General features: G+C 47.0%; 1 protein-coding gene across 1 annotated transcript in view; it reads left to right on the top strand.

The window, feature by feature from the left end:
• Positions 1–261: 261 nt before the first annotated feature.
• The window catches only part of IGF1R (insulin like growth factor 1 receptor), a 303,217-nt gene continuing 286,329 nt past the window's right edge, over positions 262–17,149 (top strand). Inside the window, exon 1 of the mRNA XM_030317480.1 lies at positions 262–409. Coding sequence (XP_030173340.1) covers positions 316–409 — 94 coding nt within the window. The 5' untranslated portion in view covers positions 262–315. The remainder of the gene's footprint in view (positions 410–17,149) is intronic.

The following is a 17,149-nucleotide window of genomic DNA, read 5'->3' as shown; positions in this document are numbered from 1 at the left end:
CGACGACGCCGACAGCCCGCCCCGGCGCGCCTCGGGTTCCCGACTCCGCCGAGCCCTGGGCCGAGGCTGCCGGCGCTGAGGGGCCGCCCGCGCCGCCGCCCGCCCGCTCGGCGCACCCGGAGGGTCCCCGGCCGGCGCCGCCTTTGGAGTATTGTTTCCTTCGCCCTTGTTTTCGGAGGGGGCGAAGACTGAGTTTGAGACTTTTTCTTCCTTTCCCGTTTTTTTTTTTCTTTTTTTTTTCTTTGTTTTCTTTTTCTTTTTCTTTTTGTTTTTTTATTTTTTTGAGAGAGGGGAATTTCGTCCCAAATAAAAGGAATGAAGTCTGGCTCCGGAGGAGGGTCCCCGACCTCGCTGTGGGGGCTCCTGTTTTTCTCCGCCGCGCTCTCGCTCTGGCCGACGAGTGGAGAAAGTGAGTATGTGCCCGCCGCCCGCGGCCACTGCGGGAACTTTTCCTCCGAGGGGCTGCGCCCTGTTTGCGAAACCCGAGTTGCCGTCGTCGCAGCTGTCGGGCCCCTGGGCTCGGGGGCGGCCCGGCGGGGTGTGGAGGGGCTCGGCCTTCCGGCCGGAGCGGCCCCCGGAGCCCCGGCTCTGCGCACCCCCGCGCGGGAAGAGCCTCGGGGGCTTTCTCTTTCGCTGTCCCGGGAGCCCTGCCCCGCGGGCCGGTTGCCTTGGGAAGCGCTCGTGCCCCCGCGGCCGTGCCCGCGCTGGGACTCCGTCGGGGAAGTTCGCGCCGGGCCGGGCCCCGCCACCCACACCTCACCCCCCTCGCGGCGCGCGGGCCGCTCCGCACGGCGGGCTGGCCCCCGCGCGGCCCGCAGACGGTGGTGACAGCTCCCGCGGTCGCGCGGGGCCCTGGCTGCCGGGACAGGCGGGGATCGGGTAGCCCACCGGCCGTGGGGTTCCAGGGGGAGGCGGCCGGCGGAGAGGCCCCGCAGCCCCAGGACACGTTTCCAAACATCCCAGAGCGGCCTCGTGTCGCCAACGCGCTTTACCCCTCGGGCATTTTGGGTTCCTGGCCTTTCCCTCCCCGTCACTTTCGCCCGATCCTCTGCGGGTTACCTGCCCCGGGCTTCCCGCGACCGCTCTGTGCGGCTCAGGCGTTGCGGGGGGAGAGTTCCCGCTGAAGACTCCTCCCCCCCCATCCCCGAAAACTGCAAGGTCGGGGGCTCTGCGTCAGTCCAGCTTTTCCGAGGAGCGCGTCTGGGCCCCTAGTTCACAGGGTTCTGGGACTTTCTTCTCCCAGTTGCTACCCCGGCCCGTAGACCCCTCTCCTCCTGCAGACGGGGGTGGGGAGTGTTCGGGCAGCATCCGACTGTGCGGGAGTGGGTGTGTGGTCCGAGCCGACGTGCATTTCCACACACGTGCTCTCAACGCGGGGCTGTAGCTGTCGCCACACGGCCGCTCGGGGACACTTAGACGCCTGGCCCCGGCGAGAGGTGTCGCGCGCCAGCCTTTAAGGCGCGCCGGGGTCTGCGGCAGCGGGGGGTGGGCGGGAGGGTGTTCTGTTTTGCGAGCGCGGAGCCCTCGCCTTGGTTTGCTGGCCAGAGTTGCGTCGCACTGGATCTCTCCTGCCCCGCACTTCCTTTGTACAAAGTTAATAAGCAGTATCGCTCCACACTCGCTATCGCTTGCAATCTGATAGCTTTTGTTTTGGTAGTGTCGGGTAGGGGTAGGGAAGTGCGGGGAGGGGGGGAGGGAGGGGGGGAGAACTTAGGGCCCCACGACGTGTGGAGGAAGGAGGAGGAGGAGGGGGTTCTATACTCAGAAAATGGAAGCGTGGTTTACTGGCGTATTCGTGATGGCAGGGTAATTTGAACACGATTAAAGTTTAAATGCAGTCGGGGAACTGGGGCTGGGAACGTTGAGGGCGTGTTGGTGAGTAATGTTTGCCGAGGGTATGCAGGTGGTGCCAGTTAACTTTGAAAAATCACGACGGAGCCTCGAAGAGTGAGGGAGAATGGTGGGGGGTGGGGGGGGCGGCGGGGCTGTCTGGCCCCATCTCGGGGGCAATTCGGAAAGGCTGTTGTGTAAACAAACCCTTCTTAAGTGTCTTGGAAGAAATGAGTCCGTGATGGAGTAAGAGGAGATTTTTGTAAAGAATTACTGTTTACTACACGGAGTAAGTCGCAGATTGAGGCCGGACCTTCCACAGAGTTGAGCTCTCCTCCTCTTTGTTTTCTAAACTTTCAGCTCACTGGATTGGACGAAAGGCTTTCGGCTCCCTTCTCAGGGTTACAGATGGTGTTTGGGGGGACCGAAGAGGGTTTCTAGCCTCTCAAGGCTAAATACAGTTTAGAAGACCACAGGAGAGCTAACCCATTTTTTTTTAAGACATGATATTGAGGTGTGTAATGTTTCTAGTTTTATTATTTAATGTTAGTTGTGAGGTTCACAACACCAGTGATGGCCTTGCGTCTTGAGGAAGGAGTCGGGCATTTTAAAATAGGATGTCTTGTTGTTCCCAGCGATCTTCGTGAACAGTATTCTTTGTGAAAGGAGGCTCTTTCTTGAGAAAACAGGAGGAGAAGGGGCATTTTCATGCATGTTTATAATACAGAGAGGCCAAAGCTTTTCTCAAGGATCCCTTGAAAATTGTTGGTTCCTGAAAACCTGACGGATGGCCAGAAGGCACCCCGACTCCTGTCTTGGTTTGTTGAAGTCCTAACTCAGTCTCTGTTCCTTCCTACAGCTCTGACGTTTTCAGGAGAAAAGGATATGCTCAGTGTTTAGCATGTGTTCGGTTTTTAGTCAGGTGCTGGAACCCTTAACTCTGATGGAAATAAACTACTGAATCCAGTCAGGGATGAGTATTGTTTTGGGATAAAAATTGGGCTGGTGTTTGTTCCTATTGTATTGGCATATTTAAGGATTAGTGTTTACTCTTTGAACACTGACACAACAGTAAGGTGATTTTCTTTTAAATCTTTCACTGAAGAGATGTAGAAGTTTTTGAGGCAGATGAAGTCAAGCAGACACGTTTGTTTTGTTATCAACATAATGTGAACAGAGCATCTAAATAAGGGAGGCTGGGAAGTTCTGAGTGATAGCTAAATCATCTGATGGCTTCGTCTTTTTTTTTTTTTTAAATCCACATGTATTTTAAACATATTGGCTATCTCATTAAAAGGGCTCAGTCCTCTTTCTGCCCCAGGCACAGTCCTATCCAATTGTCAGGGAAATATAGGTATGTGAAAGGTTGATGTTTAAAGAAGTTGGTGTTTTATTACCAGAGGAAGAATCCAGAATAAGAAGGTTGGAAAAAACCTAAATAGCAAATTATAGTTTAGACTCTCTAGAGGGAACTAGCAAGTAAATGATACTTTTGAGTAGGGATGGGGTGTGGGTCAGGATTTGAAGTTTAAAAGGTTGTATGTTTGATTTGTCAGAAGGATTAGAAAACTCTGACCTTAAGAAATGTGCTAAGGTTGCCTGGAAGAACCTTAAAAGCATCATGCTAAGTGAAAGAAGCCAGTCACAAAAGACCACATATTATATGATTCTGTTTACATGAAGTCTAGAATAAGCAACTCCATAGAGACGGAAAGTAGATTAGTGGTTGAGTAGGGCCGGGGGAGGACGGAACAGGGAGTGACTGTTCATGGGTATGGGCTTTCTTTTGGGGGTGATGAAAATGTTCTAAAATTAGATTGTGGTGATGGTTGTACCACTCTGAATATACTAAAAATCATTGGAGTGTCCACTTTAAATTAGCGACTTTTATGACATACAAATTGTATCCCAATAAACCTGCGTCCCCCTCCCCCCCTTTTTAAAGAAATCTGCGAAGGTTGACAAGAATGCATTGTCACTTTGAACATAGAGGTTAGATTAAGTAAATTTGTCCAGCAAGTGATCATATCTCTTTTTTATTTGTGGAGTTTCTTACATCCGTGCACTCTAGCAATACGGCAAACTGATGGCTGGTGTTGTAACAGTGGGGTTTCAACACCATAGGAGAAATGGGCAGGAAAAAAAAATCTTGGTTATACACAGCTCAAGTAGGGATTTAGGGGTTGGACTTAAAAAACACAAATGCCAATGAAAGTCAGATTTGTGACAGTGAAATCCTTAACTGAATCCGAAACGAAGTTGGTCTTTCCAAGACTAAAGTTTAGGAGCTGAGTCCGGAAGGCTTTTTGTATTTCCAGTTTTCTTACATGTGTTTTCCAACAAAGAAATAATGTACTGTTTTAAGATGGTAAAGAATTTCCACTTTGTTTTTTCTTTCTTTCCTTTCTTTCTCTCTTTGATATCCCTTATTAACTACTCTGGTAGTAAAGACTGAGGATGAATGGGGTGGGTTTTTTCTTTGTTGCTCATTTTATTTTTTTTAAATGGCTTCAGAATCAGAGCAGGAAACAGGATCTTTGTACGCTACAGTAGTTTTTTCAGGCATACGATAATTTTTTTTAATTAAAATTTCTCGTGGAACAAAAGATTTAAACATACAGCAAAGGCATTTTTGCTATGCCCTTTTCCAGATTTACCTTGGCCTTTTAATAGAAAAAGATGTGGAGAATAGTGGTTGTTTACATTTGTTTTTGCTCTTTGTCTAGGACTTAGTTTACTAATAAAAATGTTTCCTGCCCTTCTTATTGTTGCAAGATCAGGGCAGTAATGAAAATCAACTGTATCGTTTTCACTTGTTGCCTTAGAGTTTTGCCAAGGGGAGCCCTCAAGGGACAGTAGCTTCCTTTTAAATCTGGTTTCATTTGTTTTGTGAGAAGCAACTGAAGCTGTAAGAAGCAACTGAATCCAGCCAGCACTTATTGGGCACCTGCTGTATGAAAGCTGGACCCTATGCCAGGCAGTGAGTAAGCTTACAAGGAAAGAGGGCTTTGTCTTTGTCCTTGGGGCATTTTTTAAAACTCCTGCGTGAAACAAAGTTGCTTAGAAAATCAGATCTTTTTCAGACTCAGCACAGAATGCACGGTTTTCAAATAGGCGGCAAACAGCATTTTAAAGGCCCTTTAAAAACATTTCTGTAGACTTAAGATACGAAGTAAACCAATGTTGCTGAATCTTCTAAAGCCCTCTGCTGCACCATTTTTGCCTTCCTCACATATTGCCTCCCATTGCAGTACTGGACGCACGGGACGCATTCACCGGTCTACGCTCAGCCTCTCAGCTTTTTTACAACATTGGTTCTGACAATTGTGATTAAAAATGTGGAGTGTTGCAGTTACCTTTTGCCAACACTTCAGGAGTTACAGGTGGCGTTCGTGAATGCTGCACGGCATGTTTTGAGTTGTACGGAAGGTGGAACTTATTTCAAAACTGTTCTGGAGTTACACATTGCTGAGCCTTCTGGACATTATTAGGAAACTTTCTTAATTGTAAGGCTTTATCATGTAAAAGCACTAACTGTTTGTAAAGGTGCAGAAGGGTAAGAATAAGATCCAGGAGGCAACTGAATCATGACTTTGTTTTTTTTAATCATAAAAAGTAGAAGCTGTGTTTCTTTCTGGGTTGTGATTTGCTTCGATTTGTTTTCAACACTCATTTAAAAATCCTAAGAAGAGGTATCTGTGCCTGCAGGCCACCTTACACCGAACTGCTTTTCTTAGCCAACCTGTGACAGGTGCTGAGTGCAAGGTATGCATTCCCATCAGTTGTACTAAATATATAGTAGTTGCACACGTGCTTGAGATAGGGTTTCTCCATTTCTCTGTCCGAGATGTCCTGAAGGAAAACGTTGAACACTCGAAGGACAACAAAGTGAATAATGAATGAAGCACTCTGACCCCCCCCCCTTTTTTTTTAAGTTTATTCTTTGAGAGCCAGCGAGCAAGTGGTGGGGGGGGGGGTGCAGAAAGAGAGGGAGAGAGAGGATTCCAAGCAGGCTCTGTGCTGTCAGAGCAGAGCCTAACTCGGGGCTCCAGCTCATGAACTGTGAGATCATGACCTGAGCCAAAATCAAGAGTCAGGTACTTAGCTGACTGAGCCACGCAGGCACTCCCCTCTGACCTTGAAAATGGTGTTTGGGGTCAGATTATCAGGAGGAGGTTTTCCCATTATTTGTCAAGATGTGATTTGGCTTAAATTTAAGGAGGGGATACATGCAACAGTCCTGATGTTTGTGCACAATGAGACTTGTTGACATTTGGAGAGAGTAACTGATTTTCAGTATTTGGAAAGAAACCTCTAAGTATCTGTAAAACTGATTTGTTCTGAGCAAAGGGCATATGTTTTGTATAAGATTGTTGGTAAACAAAAGATCTTTAAAAACAAGTCAGGTTGTTACCGCAATAGATGCGTATTCCCTTGGCATGATGAAGTTTGTTTCTCTTGTTATATTGCTATGGTCTTTTTTGACTCAGAATAGTAAAAGTATCTTTGATTTTGAGACTTTTGAAGACTTAGATTGTTTTCTGTTTTTAAAGCATCAGTTTTTACTCATGTCGTAAAGTCCCACATATCATTTTTGAAGACTTCCCTACTTTTTTCAATTATGCCAGTTTCACTCATGGCCTGTGAAACTGATTCATTTCAAAATCTTAAGGAAATATTGATATTTCTTGAATTGACATTTTTTTCTCCCTCCTCTCTCAGTAAATGTATATCGAACACTTAGTGGGCTTAGATCTTTAAGTTTAAAAATTCATTCTGATACCATAAAATATTTTACAGAAGATTTTAAAGGTATGAATCAAACCATAGAAATCACTTGTTATGTTTATTTAAAACACTAAAGAAACGGGATGCCCAGGAGGCTCAGTCAGCTGAGTATCCGACTTTGGCTCGGGTCATGATCTCATTGTCCGTGGGTTCGAGCCCCGTATCAGGCTCTGTGCTGACAGCTCAGAGCCTGGAGCCTGCTTCGGATTCTGTCTCCTCCTCTCTCTCTGCCCCCCCCCCCAAAAAAAAAGAAACACTAAAAAAATAATGAAACACTAGAGAAACAAACTAGTAAGCAAGGCTTTTATTCTTTTTGGTGCCCTATCAGGAATTTTTAAACGTATAGGTTGCTATTCAGCTATTCAGATTTTACTGGAACACAACAGAAAGTAGTTTCTTTTATGATGAAAGATGCATGTTTGCAATGGCAATAACTGTTACAAGGTATTGTTGCTGTTATTTATGACGGGGAGAAGTAGGTAGGGATGCAGGGACTGCCTTTATTCTCATATTTATCCTCTCCTTGGTTAGTGCTGGTGATCGCTTACTTTCTAAGTTGCTGGGGATGTGTCCATGGAGCTGAGTGTCTGTCCCACTTACGATGGCTGACGGTCTTGCAGCCCATACTTTCTTACTTGACCTACTATGGTGGCTTAGCCACATGGGGAAAATGTGCACGCACATAACTGGTACCACAAATACTACAGAGGTAGCTACGTCTGCCTTAGATTGCTCACATTATAATAGTCTGGATTTTTTTTTTTCAATTTTTTTTTCAACGTTTATTTATTTTTGGGACAGAGAGAGACAGAGCATGAACGGGGGAGGGGCAGAGAGAGAGGGAGACACAGAATCGGAAACAGGCTCCAGGCTCTGAGCCATCAGCCCAGAGCCCGACGCGGGGCTCGAACTCACGGACCGCGAGATCGTGACCTGGCTGAAGTTGGACGCTCAACCGACTGCGCCACCCAGGCGCCCCTGGATTTTTTTTTAAAAGCATTTATATTTAAAGACTTAGAAGTATTCTATTCCTGGTGCAAAGGGTTCTTGGCGGGGAGGGGGGAGGGAAGGGAGCTGAAACTTTATTCGTTTATTTCACTCCTCACTGTCTTAGCCCCCTGCACAAGACAGGCACCGACTTCAGTAATAATTATATAATAGAAATGCTACTTGTTCACAATTGTGTGTGTGTGTATGTGTATTTCCATGCATTCAGATTCTGACTGTTCTAAATCCATTACTGTTTCCGTCTTGTGTACTCTTGTGTGGCTACTTTCTTTTTAACCTGGTGCTGGCTTTCCTTAAACCGGCTTTGGAATAACTTGTCAGTTTGGTAATTCAGGTGTACTGCATGCTGCTGTTTAAATTACTCTTGACATGGGAGAACAAATACATTTTGACAGCCTTAAAGCATAAATGTTTTATAGAGCAGAACTTTTAAATTTTCCTGAGATATTTTGGATGCATACTTCCAGCTTGTCCTCTCATGTAAAATATAGTTGGTGGTTTGTCTCTATAAAATTGATCACTGGAAATACATATTTGACTAAGTAAATGAGACAGCACCAATTTGGGTTAGGCAAATTTTAGTTAATGCCTTTAGTTCATAGTAAAGGAACAGAAGTCTGATGATATTTAGGGGGAGATAGGCTTACGTGTTACGGCTTTTCCCAAATTTGGAGTATCCGAGTGGCTTTTAATAACTTCCTGGAAAAAAGTAGGAAGCATAGAGAGAAAGCCAAGGTGTGCGGTCCATGATCCATCTGGCAAATAGTTTTCTAAGTTATTAGCTTTGTATAGATTGTAAGATCTTCATCAAATGTGCTCAGATTAATCTGTGTTGTCCTGAATTTATTCTCCCCATATTCTTTTCCTGGGTCTCCTGCTAGTGGGATAATACACAAGCTCACAGACTCAGGATTTGAAAGAGGAGCACAGATTGCCATGAAAACAAATGAACAAAGAGACCAGTGACAGGAAGATCTGTTGTTCAGCTTTCCTCAGTTCTGTCGTCTGATTTCTGCCGACAGTGAGTTCATGGCATATGTTAGGTCGCAACGTGGTATAGTTTGGTTACAGGAAATTCTTTTGCGATCATCGCCTTGCACGGTTGGGTGACCTATTTGGGGTTTTCTTTCTGACATGTCCCTCAGTAAGATTTCCAACAACAAATGTTGAGTCAGGATGGAATTTCTAGTTAAATTTTAGTTTGTCAGCTCACTCGTTTCTGGGGAGACTGGTTAATTGAATGTTTCCTTTCTACCTTACCGAGTCCCTTGAAATCATTCAGATTCTCTCCTGATTTTAGCTCCACCCTGGTCCAGTCTGCCAGACCTGCATCATCTGTCTGAGGAGATGCTCAGCTTGGCCTCCGAGCCACTTGGGCTACTTTGACTCCCGTTCCTTCTCTCTGGTGTGATGGATGGGCCAGCCTCAAATTCTCAGCGTGTGCCTTTTGTGGTGCTGCATTGTGGTTCAAGAATCAAGTCCAAGGCTCCTCACACTGGGCTGCAATAAATACATCCTTAGTGAGACGGCTGTAGGGATCCCGTGTTAATTCCCAGCACCCACGCTTCACCTCTGCGGTGAACACGCCGTGCCATTGCTGTCTCCATGGTTTTGTTCCTGCTGTGTTCCTGGTCTGGAATGTTTTCTCCTCTCTTCTACCCCCGTACAGAATAGTGGAAAGTGTTACTGTAGAGAGCAACAAAGTCACCTGGTTCGAGTTTCTCCTTTGCTGCCAGTTAGGTCTTTGGCCCTGAACAAGTTATTTAACTTTTTTGAGGCTCAACACAAATGTAGAGACTTAAAATAACTGGGACGTTTTCTTCTTTTCTCATTAAGCAACATCACAAAAACTTCTTCTAATATATTCAGAAAACTAATGTCAGAAAAATTGGAGGGGGGAGGGTGTAGTTTTTTTATTTTTAAAGATCTCTGGATTTCAGACAGATCTGTGGAACAGGGACAGGATGGTAGCTGTCTAAAGGTGGGGTGCTAATCAGGAAATTCATTTCCTCCAAATACCTTTCTATGGTTTTAAAAGATCTGAGATGAAATACTTTTGTTTCTAACTCCCGATGCCTCTTCCTTCATGAAGCCTTTCAGATTGTTCAAACTTCCGTAGACCTAACCTCCCCCCTTACTGCCTTTGAGTTCATTACCACTACTGTGCTGGTTAGCAGTGATTTGTTTTGTCCTGTACCTGAGCTGTCGTCATTTTATGAGGCCGCGGAGAGCAGTGGAGCCAAAGAGCTTGCTTTGAGTCTCAGCTCCTCAGTAGTGAAGATCTCAGGCCAATGATTTAATCTTCCTGTGCCTCAGTTTCCTTGTCTGTGAAATTGCAATTTTAATAACCCACTTGATACACTTATTTATAGAAATTAGGTGAATTAATACATATGTCAAGTGCTTAGAACAGAAGCTGGCATATACTAAGCTCCTCAGACTTCAGCTTCCTACTGCTCTTATGGATGTGACATTCTTGAACGTAGGTGTTCTTTGGATAGTGCCAGGAAAGTAGGGCACACTAGAGACTTGACTGTCCTTGTAACTTACATGCGGTTGGTATATAGTAGGTGCTCAGTAAATGTTCTACAATAAAACTTAAGGTGCTTAACAGGATACATTTTGCTTGTTAAATCCCGGTAGTACGATTTTACCTATCTTCAGCAAACAGTGGTAAACCCCGGCAGTTCACCTTCTGCTTCAGAGATCTGTTCATTACGCTTTCTCCCCTAATTCTTCCCCTTGTCCATTCCTGCCGGCGCCTGAGAAGTCTCCAGTGCGCACTCTGCCCACCTCACTAATGCGTAGGCGACACCTAGTGGTCAGAAAAGAGATTCAGCCTCTTCCGTGACTGATTTAACCCTGCTCGTGCCCAAGGATGAAGATAGCCATCGCCCGCTCCCTCCCCACGCGCGTCCCTTAGATTTTGTCTTCTGGCTTGGTTCCTGGGAACTGATAGCAGGAGAATGTGTGGACTGCAGGCTTCGGTAGAAACCACTGGGATTTCGGATTAAGACTGCTGTAGTGTGTCAGCCAGCTCCTTTGAGAATGAGCTATAATTAGGGTCTTCCTAAGTGAGGTAAACAACTTTGGCAGAGTCCTTGTATCTAGTGTACCTTTCACAATTCAAGATTTAAGGTGTTTTTAAAGGACTTTAGCAAATAAAAAGTTCTAAAATATTTCTCTTGAGAGTAGAGATTAAAAAAAAAGCCCTACTAATTCATTTTGAAAAATAAAGCAAGATCCCCATTGCTCTCTTTCTGTGGTAACACTTAAATTATCATTCTTATAGGTGTTGCCTTGGACAATTTCAGGGAGTTAAGACACTCACCAGTCAGAATTCCTAACGGAGAATGACAGACACTTCCGTTAACCGGTGTTAGATCTCACATCAGATGTACTGGGTTCGGTATTTTTCTGTGTTTTGTTTCATGCTTTTTTTTGGTACTTTGAGAATCCACCTTGGCTGCAACTACACTTACTTCTTGGCTGCAACTACACTTACTATGTACGTGGTTATCCATTTTACCTTTTGAAAGTTGTAGACTCAGTTCCCCGTGATTGCTGTTTATTGTTTTTATTCATTTTATTCTATTTTATTTGCTTTTTATTATTTTTAATTTGGAAATCATTTCTTTGGCTATCTGAGAGAGGATCGCAGTGTGCCATCATCTCAGTCGTTTTGAACAACTCTTTGGGCTCCTTCTCAAACAGGCTGTACTCTTTCTTTCAAGTCCCTTTGCTCTGGCTGGTAGCACCTCTCTGCTTAAAACAACTCTTAACCAGTTTGCCCTCTGGAAAACTCCTTTAAGCATTAGCTACAATTTCACCCCTCTGCGGCCTTGATTCGGCATGTAGGGTGGTCACGTGACATTCTACAGCTCTATGAGTAGCTTGCCCTGTGTTGTTTCCCCCAGTGGCCGAGAAGGACAATGATGGCACCTTGGTCATCTGTGAATTTCCAGGACATGGCCCGGTGCCTGCCACACGGGAAGACCTCAAACAGGAGACTTCTTAGAGGGCTAAGCCCTGTCCTGCTCCCCCTACCATTCACTGTGAAGCATCTTGATAACAAATGTATCTTCATCTTTTTATTATAGCCCTGCCAGCAGAAGCATCTTACCGTGCTAGTTACCACTATGTGGAACTCGAAAGCAATAAAATTATCTTTAAAATCAAACTTTTGGGGCGCCTGGGTGGATCGTCATTTGAGCTTCCGACGTCGGCTCAGGTCAGGATCTCACAGTTTGTGAGTTCAAGCCCTGTGTCGGGCTCTGGGCTGACAGCTGGGAGCCTGGAGCCCACTTCAGATTCTGTTTTTCCCTCTCTCTCTCTGCCCCTTCTCCGCTTGTGCACTTGATCGCTCTCTAAAATAAACATTAAAAAAAAAAAAAAAAGCAAGTTTCATCAGGCTTTTTGCAGACTGAGGTGAACAGAAGCCTTAAAACTCCAGGAAAGCCCTGTCAAGGCTGTCTCATCCCTGTGGAGGGACGCCTTTTCCCGCAAGTTCCCTCCAGATAGGAATTAATGACTCCTGTCCACCAGTTGTTGGTAATGGGGCTTCGCTGGTGGTACTGGGTGCCTGACTGAAGGCAGGCACTCAGGCTGGGTTGGGCTGTGTTGTGGTCCAGGCGTGGCCTGATACAGAGGACCCCCAAGGTCCAGCCTCCGGGCCAGGTGGATGCTTCCGTGTCTGTAGCTGCCCACTGCTCTCTCTCTCCCGTCTGGATCACACGGCAGGCCTAGGTCATTTCTCATGACCTGAGTAGCCTCCAGATCCCAAGACACAAGGTAGAGAGAGATGACGTGCTTTGGAAGGTCTCATTGGAACCAGCAAAAATACTGTGAACAGGCACTTGCTTCTGTCCCTTGCCTTGTTTTCTTGGTGAGGCCAGTGAACTTTTGCCTCGGATGCTGACAGGGATGGCAGCCAGTCGTAAAAGGCTCTCATCACTTGAGTGCCCCCCTCTCCTGGGTTCTGGCCAGGGCCTTTGATTGGCCTCTCCGACCCCCCGCCCCCGGAAGTTTACTTGTCTCGGATGGCGTGAAGAGGGCTCCTGAAAGTAATTAACACCTAAGAAATTATCCTTAAAAGCTTCATGCTCCTGAGGAGACTGGTGAGGCGGGATATTTCTTACGGAAAATGTAAACATAATCATTTGAACCTGGCATGTTAATTTCAAGCGTACCTTGTAAAAAAAAAAAAAAAAAGTATCTTGTAAAGTTGCCCTGTGAATGTTGCACAGGGTGGATGTGAACTCACCAGGACAAGCCAGTACAGCGCCCGCCTTTCATCTGCCCTCGTCAGTGGGGTTTGCATGTGCACAGCGCTGCCTTTGAAGCCCTTTCTCCTCAAACACCTCGCCGTCTCTGTCTCTCCGATGCAGGGAGGCATATTGGGATTGGGAAGGGAGCTACAGGCCTCAGTGTCCCCATCGTCCCCATCTGCAGTTTGGGGTATTTGGGATGATATGAAGATTAGCAGTAACGTTTCTGAGGGGCCAGCAAGTAGAAGGCATCCAAAGGCATGTTTTATCAGTCTCTTTTCCATGTGCCGTGGTGGCCCTGCTGGCCTCTCGCTGGAGCTCCTCTCCTTTCGCTGTCTCCCTGGCACTGGGTATCACTGTCCCTCAGGGATAGACCTCCTGTCCCTTGTCTGCAGTGAAGTTTTAACCTCATGAAGTCTGAGCCTCAGCTCAGCCCTCTGGAACCACTAACAGGCTGCCTCTCTGAGCCAGAAGAGAAGCTGTCTTTGAGTTAACTCAGGCTGGTTCCCGTGGACCCTTACATTCAAGGTCATCGCCCATGTAAAGAGGAGGACGGTGGGGAAGATCCAAAACCCTGCTTCTACCGCCAAGGCCTCCAATGGCCTCAGCTCCCCCGAGAGCCTATGGAGAGCACGTGTACTACTTTCTCAAGGGGCTGACTCTCCAGATGGAAACAGTCAAATGCTGGTGGATGGTTGCAGGCAGATGCATTCAGTGCTTACTCATGGGATGCTGACTAGTGGGGAAGTTTGTGAGCTGGAGGGGTGCTGTCATGGAGCTACTGAGGAACCCGAGAAGGTGTTAGGCAGTCTGGCTAGGGTTCCCAGGGGCAGCAGCATTGGCATTGGCCTGGGCATTAGCGCCAGGCGCGCTGGTGAAGGGACTCAGCGGTGGGTAGAGAGAGTGGGGAGCTTTGAAGCTTTTTGAACCTCGGGGTAGACGTATTGAAAGGGTGCTGGGGAGGCTGCCCTGGCCTTTGACGGGGTCAGGGTTGGGGGACCAGAGATAGAAACCCCAGGGTGAACCAGTGAAGGTGTAGATGGGGGAGGACCCAGGGGGAACACCCTCCAGTGAGGCGCTTGACATTGCAAAGCCCTTTGGAAACTGCCGCCCCGGACTTCAGAAAAGCTCCTGTAGGGGAGCGCTTACCTTTGTCAGGGGGATCAGGGGTACCTGGTAACGTCCAGGACGAGTGCTGAAACTGTGGGAGTAAATACACGGCCTCCAGACATACTCCCAAAGTGAAACCTTTTCAGGCGGCTGCTCTCACGTTCATTGCCAGGGCACTGCTTTCTAACTTTCTGAGAAAAGCCAGGCGAGAGATGACCCTCGTTTCCATCTGAGCTGGGTCGGGTGGACCCGAGTTGGCCCTGGCCTTGGCTTCCTGTGGTTGGGATGGACGGGGAGGGGCCCCTGCCCCCCCACCCCCCTGCAGTGCTGGCAGACCTTGCAGGGCTATTTCCAACCGTCACCGCACAGGCTGAGAGGAATGAGGAATAATTTGTTTAAACGAGGATGCCAACTTTGCGTCCAGGTCTGGGCTTTGCTACTGGTGCTTTTTAACTCCTATTGATTGATGTTTTTAACTTGACTGGGCACATTGTAGTTCTCGATGAGAAGCAATCACCAGTGTTTAGCCCGCAATTGGTGCTCGTAGATACGAGCTGCCCGTTCTCTACGACTGTAACTGTTTTCACTGGACAAATACCATTAAAAGACGCAGTAATGCAAGAGGCTTCCTGGAAGGGTGACATCATGTGGCCTGGGGGATTTTGTATTCCTCGTCTGCTGTCAGGATAGAGAATTCTGAATTTTAAATCATTTTCTACCTGTTTGAGCAAGTAGAGCCTAAGGATCTCAACCGGTCTGTGTTTTCTTCATTTGGAAAACAGGCCTCCTGCCACGTCCCGGACGCTTCTGCCTCCAGTCGTGCATGATGGTCCAGGTTCCATTTTGAGATTTGAATTAGAGCCCAGAGCCTCTCAAAACAAGTCTACGATGTGCTGTTGTTCATGGGACGCCTTATTTCCTGTGTCTGCCCCAGTCTTCTCATCTGTAAAATGGGAAATGGTAATGGCACATGTACTTCATGAATGAGTACACGTAAATCTCTCAGAGTGTCTGCCACAAGTACTAGGGGGTCGGCTGTTATTGTCTGTCATTAAGAATGGAAAATTTACACGTTAGAAGTTGTTTACTTAAGGGGAGGCTGCGTAGCTCAGTGGAGCGTCCGACTTCGGCTCAGGTCATGATCTCGCGGTCCGTGAGTTCGAGCCCCACGTCAGTCTCTGTGCTGACAGCTCAGAGCCTGGAGCCTGCTTCAGATTCTCTGTCTCCCTCTCTGTCTCTCTGCCCCTCCCCTGCTTGCTCTCTGTCTCTCTCTCAAAAGTAAACAAATAATAATAATAATTGTTTACCTAAAAATAAAACTGATGCCCTCCTGGGTGTGTATGATTGCCATGTTTACTCTTCCTACATTTGCCTTTTCTGACCTTCACGTTAAGACTCCAGCTTCATTTTACATAGAGGCATTTCAGAAGAGCTCTGTCCGGCCTCTCTGTCTCTGGGGATAGAGATGCACCTTCCTCCCCTGATTTTTGTCTCTCTACCTGATATCCCTCTGCCTCCGTGGAAGGGCATGAAACATTCTCCTGCAGGAGAGGGATTATTTGGCTCCCAAAAAAACCCATGTGTCAGGCCAAATGACCGAAATGAGTCATTCATATGGTAGTGTCAATGGTGTACTTCCCAGTGTTGTTCCTGTCTCAGGGATAGCTATGGAATTAGGGGTCAAGTGGCCTTCTGGGGGAGAACCAGATCTGCATGGTCAAGGACATGAGTAGCTGGGACTGGGAGTGCTATCCCCAGCCCAGATTTAGGACATAGGGTCTGGAAAGCATGAATCTAGGTATCCAGAAAAACTAATTGCAGTATTTTAGATCAAAAGTGGGGAAAATTGGGGTCCGACTCTTGACTTCAGCTCAGGTCATGATCTCGCGGTTCAGGAGTTCGAGCCCCGCATCCATCTCCACACTGACAGTGCAGAGCCTGCTTGGAATTCTCTCCCCACCCCACCCCCCTTCTCTCTCTCTGCCCCTCCCCTGCTCGTGCACACACACTCTCTCTTCCAAAGTAAGTAAACTTAAATTTTTTTTTTAAAGTGGGGAAAATTAAGAATCTGTGCCCCTCGTTGTTGGAAGGCTGTTTCCAGACATGGGAGTCCCTGGAGTCTGGGGCCTCAGACCTCCAGGGACAGCCTTAGTCAGGGGTTTGGAGGCCAGCTGCAGAAATGGCACCTGGCTAGTAAATGTTTTGCTGGAGAGCCTTTCTCTGGGATCTCGAGAAGAAACTGCCTTCTTACTTTGCTCCCTTGGGTTGTACAGGGTCTCTGCTTCCCAGGATTGGGATTCATTTCTCTTTCAAGAGCTTGTTAGGTGGGCTTGGGTGGTCTTGCTAGGGGGCCATCACCTACAGTGATGATTTTCCCTGGGAAACGTATTTTGAATGCAAACCACTTCCTCATCTTTAATGAAGCAACTCATAGTGTGATGGTGATTTTCTTCTGTGAGAAAAGCTCTCTGAGGAGGAAGAGTTCATTCCTTTGGTTCAAAATTTATTTCTTGAGGTCTGGAAGCACATGAAAAGATGCTCAGCTCAGTCCCTGTCATTAGGAGAATACAAATCAAACCCACAACGAGTTACCCCTTCATACCCGTTAGGATGGTGATTATCAACAAATTGAAAATTACGAGTGTTGGCAAGGATGTGGAGAGATTGGGACCCCCGTGCCCAAAGAATTGAAAGCAGGGAGCTGGACAGAGACTTGCATACCCATGTTCATAGCAGCAGGTCATGATTTGCAGCAGCCCAAAGGTGGGTGCACCCTAGGTGCCCGTCAGTGGTTGAATGGTGAAACAGAATGTGTATTCATACAGTGGAGTATTATGCAGCCCTGAAAAGGAAGGGGATTCTGCCACCTGCTACAGCATGGATGAACCTTGAGGACATCATCCTAGGTGAAATAAGCCAGTCACAAAAAAAAAACACCCCAAAACAAATACTGTGTCCGTCTACTCACATGAGGTGCGCAGAGTTGTCAGATGTACAGAGACAGAAGGTAGAATGGCAGTTCCCAGGGACAGGGGAGGGGAAGGGGGGAAGTTAGTTTCTGGTTTAGCGTTTTAGTTTTGCAAGATGAAGACTGCCATGGATGGATGGTGGTGATGTTGTGCAAAAATGTGAATGTACCTACCGAT

Source organism: Lynx canadensis, chromosome B3 (assembly GCF_007474595.2).
Source record: "Lynx canadensis isolate LIC74 chromosome B3, mLynCan4.pri.v2, whole genome shotgun sequence".
Taxonomy (NCBI): domain Eukaryota; kingdom Metazoa; phylum Chordata; class Mammalia; order Carnivora; family Felidae; genus Lynx; species Lynx canadensis.
Note: the sequence above shows the minus strand (reverse complement) of the source record. Positions and strands in the feature narration are given on the sequence as shown.